The following is a 12,431-nucleotide window of genomic DNA, read 5'->3' on the forward strand; positions in this document are numbered from 1 at the left end:
ACGGAGGGCAGGGAGCAGTCACCGGCTCCAGGCTTCCAGAAAGGAAACAGAAGCAATTTCTCCTCCACTGTTTTATTGCTCTGACACCCAAACCTTCATATTTTATTAGATCCTGGCAGGCATTTTCTAACCCCCTGCAGTATTTCCCCAGCAGCGAGGTGTGCAGCACTCTGCTGCGTGTGGTTCAGGGCAATAGAGCATCAGCCCGTAGTGATTGCTGCGTTGGGCCTCACTGCACCACGGTGCTGCAATGCCCATCACAGTTAATTGAGGAGGGGGTGACACGGAAGTCCTGAGTGTCTTCCCGGGATCTATTTGAATGACAGCTTTGGAAAGAAAGAAGTACAAGAGCAGCCTTTTCTGGTGCTGTTTAACACCAATACTGGGGTTTCCTCTCTGCTGTGTCAGTACCGCGGTGGAGGGCGATTTGTATTTTTGCAAAAGGAATTTAGTCAGATGATTTTTGCTTCTGAAAGTGTATTCACAGAATCCTAGAATGGCTTGGGTTGACTGGGACCTTAAAGCTCGTCCAGTGCCACCCCCCTGCCATGAGCAGGGACACTTCCCACTGTCCCAGGGTGCTCCAAGCCCCGGCCAGCCTGTCCTGGAACACTTCCAGGGATGGAGCAGCCTCAGGCTCTCTGGGCAGCCAGTGCCACGGCTTTTCTTCGTAACATCTAATCTAGATCTCTTCTAGTTCAAACCCATTCAGAGGCTGCAGCAGCGCTGCGAGCTGCTCAGCGCCTTGCTGCTCGCGGGTGATCCGGAGCAGCCTGATGGAGCGGTCCCGGGGCAGGAGCCAGAGGGCACTGATGGGGATTTGCGAAACTCCCGAGACCAAAAACCGTGCCTGTCCCGGGGCCGCTTTTGCGCATCTCTGCGGGCAGAAGCCCCGAGGGCAGCGGAGCGGGGCCGGGCGAGCCCCGGGAGCGGCGGCCGAGAGAGCGGGGGCTCGCTGCCCGCTCCGCTCCCGGCGCCCGGGGCCGCCCCGGACCCCGCCCGGCCGGGCCCCGCTGCCCTTCCCGGGGGCGGCGGAGCCGAGCCCGCGCCCCCGGCCCGCGGAGCGGGGGCAGAGCGGGGCGGGGGTCCGGGCGGGGCCGGCCCGGGCCCCTCCCCGCTAAAGCCGCTAAAGCCGCGGGCGGCGGGGCCGGTGAGCGGCGCCGGCGGGGGAGCAGCACCGGCCCCGGAGCGGCAGCGGCCCCGGAGCGGCAGCGGCAGCGGCCCCGGGGCCATGCGGGGCGCGCCCGGCTCCGCGCTGCGGGCGGCGCTGCCGCTGCTGGGCGCCGCCGTGTCCCTCTGCGCAGGTACGGCCGCACCGGGAGCGGCAGCGGGACCGGGAGCGGCAGCGGGAGCCGGGGAGCGGCACCGGGATCCGGGGAGCGGCAGCGGGAGCCGGGGAGCGCGATGCTCGGGGTGCTGCGCTAGAGCCCCGCTTGTCCATCCCGGCCGTGCGCCCGTCGCCGTTCGGGGGTTCGGGCTCTCGGTGCCTCTAATCGCGGCCGCGCGTACCGATAACTGGGTCAGCGGGGACTTACCGGAGCGGAATCCCTGATCCCTGGGCTTCCCACGGCATCGCGGGCGGATCCGCCCCGGGGCTGCTCGGGGGCAGATCCCCGGGCGGAGCGGCCCCGGTGCCGGCGGGAGGAGGACCCTTCCCGGTGCCCTGCGGTGCCCGTGCCCACCGGAGGCGGCCGGGTCCTTCCACACGGGCTCCTGTCCCCGGCGGCAGGGCTCCGTCGGCCCTTTAAAACCTCAGCCCGCGCTCCCTTGCAGACCAGCAAGGCAGCGTACCACAGAATATTTTACAATTTTCTGTTAGGTTCGCTGGGTTTTAGCTTTTTCTCAGTTTCCCTGTGTGGTGCTCGTCAGGACCTTGCAGAGGGGGAGGTCGCAGCCCCGGGCGCGGGGAAGGACCGTGCCCTCCCTCCCAGCGGCCCATCCGGCTGCTCACAGCACCCCTGCTTTGGCCGGGGAGCAGGAGCAGAGCCCAGCTGCGGGCTGTGCGGGGCTTCCGCGCGGTTCTGCACGCCTGGTAACCTCTGGTGCCTCCACAGGGTGTAAACCTGCTCGGGAAGGGCTCTTCTCCTTATTCCTCTGGAGCTCCGCCGCGTTTGGGAGCGACCCCAGGGACGGGCAGCCCGGGGTGCCCGAGTTAAACCCGAGCATCGCAGCGCCGTGGCTGTCACCGGCTCCCTCCGGAGAGCCCCCAGAGCACGGCGGCATCGCTCCGGGTTTGGCTGCCTCGGGAATGCGAGCGCTGCTTTGCTGTGCCCTCTGCGGGGGCAGCGCAGGGTCCCCCTCCCGCCCTGCCCGGAGCCCGGCTCGGGCCCGGGGGTGCGCACAGGGCAGACAGGCACATGTGTGGCAATAGGGGGGACAGGCAGTGTGACTGTCTGGATGGAAAATTCCTTGTCAAAGCGCTCCGGTGTGACTTTGGGAGCGTGCCGTGCTGGGGGCTCTCTTGTGCAAGCAGCTCCAGCCTCGCGGCGGCTCAGGGCTGTCAGCCCGGCTTATCGCAGCTGCCTCCCCGTGGAGTTTGGACCCGCAGCCCCTCGGGGCTGGGACCAGCAGGTTCTCCCTCAGCTCTGTGCATGAGCTGCCTGACACAAAATCCCTGCGCTCACAGAGCTCTGCCGTGTCACTCGTGCCCCATAAAGCACAACCCTCCCCAGGAGACCTCGCCCGTTCAAACCCAAAAATGTCCTTTGGCAGCTTATTCCACCACAAGTAATTTCCCTGGGTGTTGCAGCCCTTTCCCTGCCCTGTTAATATCAATTTCCATGCCTGGACCCAGCTCCTGCCTGCTGGGTTTTCCTTGGCTGCTGAGCTTTTCCAGAGTGGGGATTTTGAGCATCCAGTTTCCTCTCTCCAAAATAACGATACTTGCAAATATTTATAAGATCATTCCCCAGATGTTTATTCAAGAAATCAAAACTCGGGAGCTCTGTGATGTCTCTCATTCAAAGACATTTTCTCCTGAATTCTAGAACAAATTCTTTTCCTTGCTTTTCTACAACTTTCTAGATTTTGTCCTGTTTGGTATCAGCCCTTCTTACAGTATATTTATAGAGGGAGCTTTTCCTCCAAATGTTTTCTTTCGGAGCCCTCTCCAGAGGGGGAACTTCTCCATATTTTTCATTATAGTCCAAAAAGCAGTTTGTTTGTGTTTGTTTTGTTTTTTTTGGTTTTTTTTTTTTTTTTTTTTTTTTTTTTTTTTTTTTTTTTAAGACTTGTCATTGCTAAAAATTCTGGTTTTGCCTTCTGTAGAAATGTGTTACAAGAGAATAAATTTGTACTTCCGTGGCTGGGGCTGGATCTGTCCCTGCTGTGCTGGGGGGGTCCCCCGCACCCCTGGCCCTGCAGCAGATGCTGGAGGGGGGAGGATGGGGCAGGCTTGGGGGGCTCAGGAAGGCGTGGGGGGCTCTGGGCTGCAAGCTGCTGCCTCTGTCATCGCTGTGGCAGCTGCTGAGAGTCCCGAGGAGAGGAGAGGAGAGGAGAGGACAGGACAGGACAGGACAGGACAGGACAGGAGAGCTTCCTCCTGCTCCGTGGCAGTGTGCTGCCTGTGACACCTGGGCTGCCCAGGGCTTTTGAGTACCTGTGAAATGGCGAGTACCCGACCCCATTCATCTTCTAGGTGTGATCTATGATTTCTTCATAGAACCTTCACACCTCTCCAGAACTGCCTTTGACATGACAGCTGAGTTTCTTAATGCCCGATGCCCTCGCTGTCTGTCCTGGAACTCTTCCTGCTTCTCCTGTGCCTTTTGAGGTGGGTGGCAGCATCTGATCCCACATGGCAGAGCAGGGCTGCCTCTTCTCCGGGTGTCTCCTGCAGGTGCTCTCCCCACGAGCTGCAGCTGCCCCGCACTCCCCGGGGAGGCACAGCCCTCTGCTCCCAGAGGGTGGGAGCGTGCTGGTCCCTGCCGGGGCTCGGCCGAGGCTGTTTGCTCTGTGGGTGTCACTGTCCCGCGGCTGTTGGTGCCTCAGCGCGGGCAGTGATGGAGTGCCCATCCCTGGAGGGACCCGGCGGCCCTCTGGGTGTGGCACTCGGGCCGTGGGTTAGCAGTGACCTCAGCAGAGATGCAGGAGCAGTTGGGCTCGGTCTCAGAGGCCTTTCCAACCCAAACAGCTCAGTGATTCCGTGGTGGAATTGTTTTGCAATGCTGTGCAGTCAGGGCCACTGGTGCAGCCCCCGTTCCCCCTGTGCAGCTCCAGAGCGCCCAGCCCAGCCCGGGGCTCTGCCTGCAGGCTGTCCTGCTGCTCCCCCTGCCCCAGCTGCTGCCGAGAGCCGGGCTGCCTGCTGCCAGCCCCCTGCTCTGCCTGCTGACCAGCCCAGAGGCTCTGCCTGCTGCCAGCCCCAGGGCTCTGCCTGCTGCCAGCCCCTTGCTCTGCCTGCTGCCAGCCCCTTGCCCTGCCTGCTGACCAGCCCCTTGCTCTGCCTGCTGACCAGCCCAGAGGCTCTGCCTGCTGACAGTCCCTTGCTCTGCCTGCTGACCAGCCCCTTGCTCTGCCTGCTGACCAGCCCCTTGCTCTGCCTGCTGACCAGCCCCTTGCTCTGCCTGCTGCCAGCCCCAGGGCTCTGCCTGCTGACAGTCCCTTGCTCTGCCTGCTGCCAGCCCCCTGCTCTGCCTGCTTCCAGCCCCTTGCTCTGCCTGCTGCCAGCCCCTTGCTCTGCCTGCTGCCAGCCCTGGGGCTCTGCCTGCTTCCAGCCCTGGGGCTCTGCCTGCTTCCAGCCCTGGGGCTCTGCCTGCTTCCAGCCCTGGGGCTCTGCCTGCTGACCAGCCCCTTGCTCTTCCTGCTGACAGCACAGGGGCTCTGCCTGCTGCCAGCCCTGGGGCTCTGCCTGCTGACAGCCCTGGGGCTCTGCCTGCTGCCAGCCCTGGGGCTCTGCCTGCTGCCAGCCCCTTGCTCTGCCTGCTGACCAGCCCCTTGCTCTGCCTGCTGCCAGCCCCTTGCTCTGCCTGCTGACCAGCCCCTTGCTCTGCCTGCTGCCAGCCCCTTGCTCTGCCTGCTGCCAGCCCTGGGGCTCTGCCTGCTGCCAGCCCCTTGCCCTGCCTGCTGGCAGCACAGTTTCCCTGCCGTGGTCAGCTCCCAGCAGCTGTGCAGCTGGAGAACAGGGGCTGTGCCAGACCCACGGCACCTTTACTGGGACCTGCTCTGCTTCTTGTCCTGGCTCCATCACCCGCCAGGGGCTGGACAGTGGGAAACAGCCAGTCTGTAATGTTTAGGATCTCCTTTGAGCCCCACAGTGAAACTTGTGTCAGCTGGGACCCTTCTGAGCCCAGTCAGCCAGGGCCAAGTGTGTCCTGCAGAGAGGAAGAGTCCCTGGCCCAGGGATGGGGTGGCCAGGGGCAGCTGTGTCCTGGCACTGGGGCCTGTCCTGACCAGGGGACGCAGGCCATGGGGAGAGCCCACAGCCTCGGGAGCCCCAGGTCTGCCACTTGGAAATGAAATGGAAGTGTATCTAGAAGGGCACAACAGACAATGACCATAAAAAATCATCAAAGATGGAAATGTTCTGGATATTCAGCATTTCCTCCCGTCAGGCCACTTAGATCTTTGCTTTCCAATTTAATTTTGAAATGCTGTACTGCTAGCTATGGTGAGTAGTGGTGGATTATGACTTTGTGGAAGATTAGTGCCCTGTTAATCTGTGCTGAGGTGTAGAACTTTGTGTGGTTCATAAGAGAGGGCAGGTCTGGGCTTCGCTCCCCCAGACATTTTAGTTAAAAAGCTCTGTTAAAAACCAGAGTTTTAATTTTCAGTTTTCTGCTAGCCCCCTGGTATGTGGGCTTGTGTTAAGTGTTCAATTCCTTCCGTTTAACTTTAGAAGTTGCACAGCCCATGACTGTGTTTGAGTGATTTGTTGTCTTCATGAAGCTGGTGTTGGAACCCCTGCTCTTCCACCCCTTGCTCCCCTGCAGCGTCTCACTCGCTGCTCAGCGATCCACGAGCTTGCGGCTGACCCTTGCTGGCAGAGGGGTGGAAGCACACAGACCCAGCTCCTGTCCCTGCTGGCCATCAAGGGGCGCTGGCCCTGCTCCTCCTGCTCGAGAGCTCAGTGCAGGGCAGCTCTGCCCGTCCTGTGTGGTGTCTGGCAGTGGCACTGAGAACTAAAAGGCAGGAAATGTCGCCTTTTGGGGGAGCCAGGCAGATTATTTTCTTCTCTGAAGACCAAGTCATCCTGCCCTCGATGCATGGTTGGACTCATCCAAGAATCCGGTGTCCCAGCCTGTCCGTGGCTCCTGTCCCTGCCAGAGGGAGCCCGTGGGGGCCCTGTCCTGCCCTGGCCCTGGCCCAGCTCTCAGCCAGGGCTGGTGGGACAGCGCAGCCCCTCTGGGGTGGGGTGATGGGCTTTGGGGAGGGTCGGGCACATTCGGGAGGGACTGCTGCAGAGCTCAGAGAGCTGGCCCTGCTGCTGGCGGCTCGGGATGCCTGGCATGCTCTCTGCAGCCATGCCGTGCTTCAGTCGTTCACTTTCTCCTGATTTCTCAACCAGAGAATGGAATGTTTTGAGGGAATTGTTGTGCTAGAGCAAATAAAGGAGTCCTGCTCATTACCAGATTAACGAGTGCCTTATTTTGAACGTTTGGGAGCACATTTTCTGCCTGCCTCCTTGATCCTTCAGCTCTTGGGCAGTCGCCTTATTCCGTTCCTTGGTTTCCAGGGTGTGGGAGCCCTGGCTTTGCCCTGAGACAGAGCCTCCCCTCGGGCATTGCCAGGAGGGTCCTCAGGAGGCTCTGGGGAGGGAGGAAACCTTTCTTGCTGCATGCAGGATTTCAGTTGCAAATTCTTCCTCCTGCTGTGCTCTGGAGGGAAGCAGTTCTCAGGTGGTGCTGGCTTGGGCAGTGAGGGCAGGATCTCTCATCGCTGTGCTGCTGCCCCTCTGGCTGGGGGGAATGCCTCCTGGCTCCTCTGGGGCAGCAGAGGGGGAAAACTGGAGCAGAATGATCCGGATGTGCAGTGTGAACCTTGGGATAGATCACCAGGGGCTGCGATGGGCTGGTTACGGAGCTGGCTGGACAGTCCTCTCCAAGGGAAGGAGTTGTGAATAACCGGGAGCAGCACCGGGGCGTTCCCGATGGAGCAGAGCAGGCAAAGCACGAGCTCTGGTGGGGGCTGTGTCCCTGGGGACGGCAGTAGGGCTGGGACACCGGCTCCTTGCAGCAGGAGGTGTCTGTGAGGAGCTGAGGCACAGGGGGCTGCGACACCGGGTTTGTCACCCCCTGCTCAGTGGGGTGGCAGGGGAAAGCCTGGATCTTCCCAAGGGAATGTTCAAAGGGGGCCAGGCTCCTCTCCTGGCTCCACAAGAGCTGAGGCAGCTGAAGTAGCACAGGAACAAGAAACCTGTATTTTTATGTTGAGTTCAATCACCCTTCTGCTCTGTTAATGAAGGGTTCTGGATGACACAAATGCTCTTGAAAACAGGGTCAAGGATTTGTGCCTGGTTTGTGATTTTTATCTAATTTTCTGCCTGAGAAGTCAGCCAGCAGCACAGGCAGGTATCTGAGGCACCTGAGGCTTCTGCTTTTGTAGAATTATATTTAAAAGTGGGCTGTGAAAGCCTTCTGTGAGGAAAGTGTCTTGTCTCCCACAGCTCCAACTCTGATCTTGTCTCTGAACAGGCTCAGCCACAGTTTTCCGTTTTCCCCTGTGTGAGGGCAGGGTTTGGTGGAGCACGGCCCTGTGGCTGTGGCTGTCTCAGTGTGGTCAGGGTGGGGGCACAGGGCTCCCCAGCCATCCTCCCCTCACCCTGTGTTTGTGGGGCTCGGAGGGGCCCCTGGGGCTGCTCAGGATGTGCAGGGGCAGTTTTGATCTGCCCTGCTCTCAAGTAACCTGCAAGAACAGAGTGTGGATACATCTGTCAGTCATCCACTGCAGATGATGTAATAATGATAATTTTCCATTTTATTTTTAGACTGTGAGAAAGGGAGAAAAACACCATAATGACGTGTCTAAAGCCCCGAAGACACTCGCAACAATCTTAGACTCATTTCCTCAATAATGCTTTTATTTTGCAGTTTTGGTGATGATGTGTCTTGTTTTCCTCCTGCGGGATCTCTAATTCATTTGGGTCTGATGAATCTTTCTCCTGGCAGCGGCCCTAGGAGCAGGGAAATGTCTTTAAGGAGGGATTTGGCCGCTGAGCTGTGTGTGATGGATGGTGCTGCTCCCGTGCCCCGGGAGAGCCGAGGAGCAGCTCCTGGCCCAGCCTCACCCTGCACACACAGTGTGCCAGGGAAGTTTGCTGTGGGCCCGAGCTGAAGATAAACACCCCCAGCTTGTGCTGATGTCTGTCAGGACTTCTGTGCTCCTCCGGGGACTCTGGGATTGCAGAATCGTGGGATGGTTTAGGCTGGAGAACCCTCCAAGATCACCGAGCCCAGCTGTGCCCCCAGCACCCCACCACTAGCCCATGTTTTACTTTTCAACTCTTTCTCATCCCTAGATAAAAGGAAGCCCCTCTCTCCCACAATCCCGAAAGAAACAGAAAGGTTTATGGCCAGAATGATTGTCCTGGGCAGGGCAGGGCTCAGGCTAGTGGAGCTGGAGCTGGCCCTGACAGGGCGGGCTGGACGAGGTGCCCCGTCCCGGGACACACGGGAGGAGCAGTCTGTCACCGCGCCCGCGCCCGTGCTGGGCTGCTGTGCGTGGGTGCCCTGGCTGGGGGCTGCCACCCACTCAGCTCTGGCACAGCTGGCTGCTCTGGGCAGGTGACGGGACGCCAAGGGGGGCCGTGGATTTGGGACCCGGCTTTCAGGGGAGCTGCTTTTTGGGGTGGCCAGTCCTCTCCACCACGAAAGACAGGTGACATCTATAAAATCCCCTGGCACTGAGATTTAAACACTTGTCACGGGTGGGTGCTGGGGACCTGTGCTGTCGGGGGTGTCCTGCTGAGCCCAGCACCCCGTTCCCAGCACCGGCCCTGCGCCGGAGCTGGCCCGGTGTCCCGGGGGTCTGCGTGTCCCGGGGGTCTGCGTGTCCCGGGGGTCTGCGTGTCCCGGGGGTCCCAGGGCCTGGTCCCCACGGCTGTGCCCTGTTTGCAGGCCTGCAGTGCGTGTGCCAGCTGTGCGAGCACACCAACTTCACCTGCCAGACGGAGGGCGCCTGCTGGGCCTCGGTGATGATGAGCAACGGGCGCGAGGAGGTGGTCAAGTCCTGCGTGTCCCTGCCCGAGCTCAACGCCCAGGTCTTCTGCCACAGCTCCAAGAACGTCACCAAGACCGAGTGCTGCTACACCGACTTCTGCAACAACATCACGCTGCGCCTGCCGCTCGGTGAGTGCCGCAGCCTGGGCTCGGGGCTGGCTGGGCACACGGCGGGGTGCTCCAGCTGCTGCCAGAGAGCTCACCATCAGCTGCAGCTCTGCCTAAACCCCATAAACTGACAGCTCACCATCGGCTGCAGCTCTGCCTAAACCCCATAAACTGACAGCTCACCATCGCCTGCAGCTCTGCCTAAACCATAAACTGACAGCTCACCATCAGCTGCAGCTCTGCCTAAACCCCATAAACTGACAGCTCACCATCGCCTGCAGCTCTGCCTAAACCCCATAAACTGACAGCTCACCATCGCCTGCAGCTCTGCCTAAACTGACAGACAGCTCACCATCAGCTGCAGCTCTGCCTAAACCATAAACTGACAGACAGCTCACCATCAGCTGCAGCTCTGCCTAAACCATAAACTGACAGCTCACCATCAGCTGCAGCTCTGCCTAAACCCCATAAACTGACAGCTCACCATCAGCTGCAGCTCTGCCTAAAACCATAAACTGCAGCTCTGGCTAAAACCATAAACTGACAGACAGCAGACCATAAATTGCAGCTCTGCCTAAACCCATAAACTGCAGCCCTGCCCAAAACCATAAACTGACAGACAGCTCACCATCAGCTGCAGCTCTGCCTAAACCCATAAACTGACAGCTCACCATCAGCTGCAGCTCTGCCTAAAACATAAACTGACAGGGAGCAGACCATAAACTGACGGACAGCAGACCATAAACTGCAGCTGTGCCTGCAGCAGAGGGAATCTCCTGCCTTCCCAAGGCCATCCCCGCTGCTGGCCTCGATGTCCCGCGGGCGCTGTCCTGGGCAGGGCAGTGGGGGTCCCCCGGGCACGGTGGGAACCCTTTGGCTGAGGCAGCTCCAGCAGTCTGAGCCCGGTGTGGCCGGGGGTGGTGTGAGCAGCCCGAGAGGCAGCCGGTGTGTCCCTCAGCAGGGATGGGAGCCTGGGAGATTCCTGGTCCCAGTGAGAGGGAGGAAAAGGGTGGCACTCCCGGGAGCCCGGTGTGTCTCCAGCTGGTGCCGTGTGTGAGGCTGCCAGGCTCAAAGTTGTGTAACGAAGCTGATTTGGTGCTTTCTAAAAATAAGCATTTATACTATTTTTAGCATCATTTTAGTTTAACTTTTTTCTTCTTTCCAAGATTTGGAAAGAAAATCCAAATTTTGTGTTTATTCCAGGCTTTAAAAAAAAAGGGGGGGAAAATACTCTATTTTATCAGTTAACACCTTTTTGTATACCTACAATAGTGAGATATGTTGCAGGTAAGAAAGATGCAAATTAAGACCCAATTTACAATTATTGCTTGAATTTAAGAAGCTATCATGCAGTCCTTAATGGAATTTGGAAGGCTGGGCAGACCACGGGGAGCTGCTGGGGCCTTGGGCACTGTCACCTCCCGGTGAACCCTGGCAGCAGCCTCACCTGTGCCGCGGGGCAGGGATCAGGATTATTGAATTTTAGGATCATTTGTATGATGCTTGTATCCCCACGGACGGAGGGCTGGGGACACAAGCTTCATCAAGTCACCCTAGGACATTGTTTTCCTTTCAGCTGACCACAGAAGGGACGCACTAGCTGTGGTCATGCTCTAGGAATAAAGTGCCAGGGTGGTTTCTCCAAGCTGGGAAGAAAGCTGCTATTTCTAGAGAACTGACAGAGGCACATTGCTGTTCCAGCACTGGAGCTGGGACTTGCAAAACCTCTGGTTTCATATTTCAGTCCCCAAAAAGAGGAATGAGTTCTTACCCTGAGCCCTTTGCTCTGCAGGTTCGGGGGAGCCCGTGTCAGTGGGAACTGTAGCAGGGCAGTGAGGTGTCTGCGCTGGCCTGGCCCCACAGCCCTTCCTCACGCTGCTCATGCTGCCAGGGGGTGGCGTGGGGACAGCTCCAAGGGGCCAGCCCCTCGTCCCAGACATAGGACAAGTGGCACTTGGGACAGACACCTGGCTATGGAAGGTCTCTTGTGCCTTATCTGTATCATCTATCTATCTATCTATCTATCTATCCTCTATCTAGCCATCTATCTCTCTATCCATCTATCAATCTATTTATCTATGTATCTATCATCTATCTATCTATCTATCTATCTATCTAATCTATCTATCAATCTATTTATCTATGTATCTATCTATCCACCTATCAATCTATGTATCTATCATCTATCTATATCTATCAATCTATCATCTATCTATCATCTATAATCTATCTATTTCTGTCTATCAATCTATCATCTATCTATCTATCTATCTATCTCTGTCTATATATATCAATCTATCAATCTATTTATGTATCTATCTGTCTATTATCTATCAATCAATCTATTTATGTATGTATCTATCATCTATCTATCTATCTATCTATCTATCTATCTATCTATCTATCTATCTATTTCTATCCTCTTTCTATCTATCCATCTATCCTCTGTCTATCCTCTATCTATCTCTCTATCTATATCTATCCATCTATCTATCTCTGTCTATTATCTATCAATCAATCTATTTATGTATCTATCATCTATCTATCTATCTATCTATCTATCTATCTATCTATCTATCTATATCTATCTATCTATCTATCTATCTATCTATCTATCTATCTATCTATCTATCTATCTATATATCTATGTATCTATGTATCTATCATCTATCTATATCTATCAATCTATTTATCTATCTATTTATCTATCATCTATAATCTATCTATTTCTGTCTATCAATCTATCATCTATCTATCTATCTCTGTCTATATCTATCAATCTATCAATCTATTTATGTATGTATCTATCATCCATCTATCTATCTATCTATCTATCTATCTATCTATCTATCTATCTATCTATTTCTATCCTCTTTCTATCTATCCATCTATCCTCTGTCTATCCTCTATCTATCTCTCTATCTATATCTATCCATCTATCTATCTCTGTCTATTATCTATCAATCAATCTATTTATGTATCTATAATCTATCTATCTATCTATCTATCTATCTATCTATCTATCTTTATCTGTCTATCATCTATCATATATTCATCTATCTATCTATCTATCTATCTATCTATCTATCTATCTATCATCTATAATCTATTTCTATCTATCATCTATCTATCTGTCTATCTATCTATCTGTCTATCTATCTATCTATCTAT

At 56.1% G+C, this 12,431-nt stretch overlaps 1 protein-coding gene across 1 annotated transcript; it reads left to right on the top strand.

Annotated features, from left to right (window-relative positions):
• Positions 1-1,166: 1,166 nt before the first annotated feature.
• ACVR1C (activin A receptor type 1C) lies at positions 1,167-9,417 on the top strand. The gene is made up of 2 exons (XM_038142727.1): positions 1,167-1,304; positions 9,051-9,417. The coding sequence occupies exons 1-2, from the start codon at positions 1,232-1,234 to the stop codon at positions 9,389-9,391; spliced, it is 414 nt and encodes a 137-aa protein (XP_037998655.1). The 5' UTR covers positions 1,167-1,231; the 3' UTR covers positions 9,392-9,417.
• Positions 9,418-12,431: the final 3,014 nt, after the last annotated feature.

The sequence above is a fragment of the Motacilla alba genome, chromosome 7, assembly GCF_015832195.1.
Source record: "Motacilla alba alba isolate MOTALB_02 chromosome 7, Motacilla_alba_V1.0_pri, whole genome shotgun sequence".
NCBI classification, from domain to species: domain Eukaryota; kingdom Metazoa; phylum Chordata; class Aves; order Passeriformes; family Motacillidae; genus Motacilla; species Motacilla alba.

Coding starts and splice junctions, on each gene's coding strand:
- ACVR1C (XM_038142727.1), top strand. CDS start 1,232: ATGCGGGGCGCGCCCGGCTCCGCGCTGCGGGCGGCGCTGCCGCTGCTG. Junction 1,305..9,050: donor CGCCGTGTCCCTCTGCGCAG/GTACGGCCGCAC, acceptor CCCTGTTTGCAG/GCCTGCAGTGCGTGTGCCAG.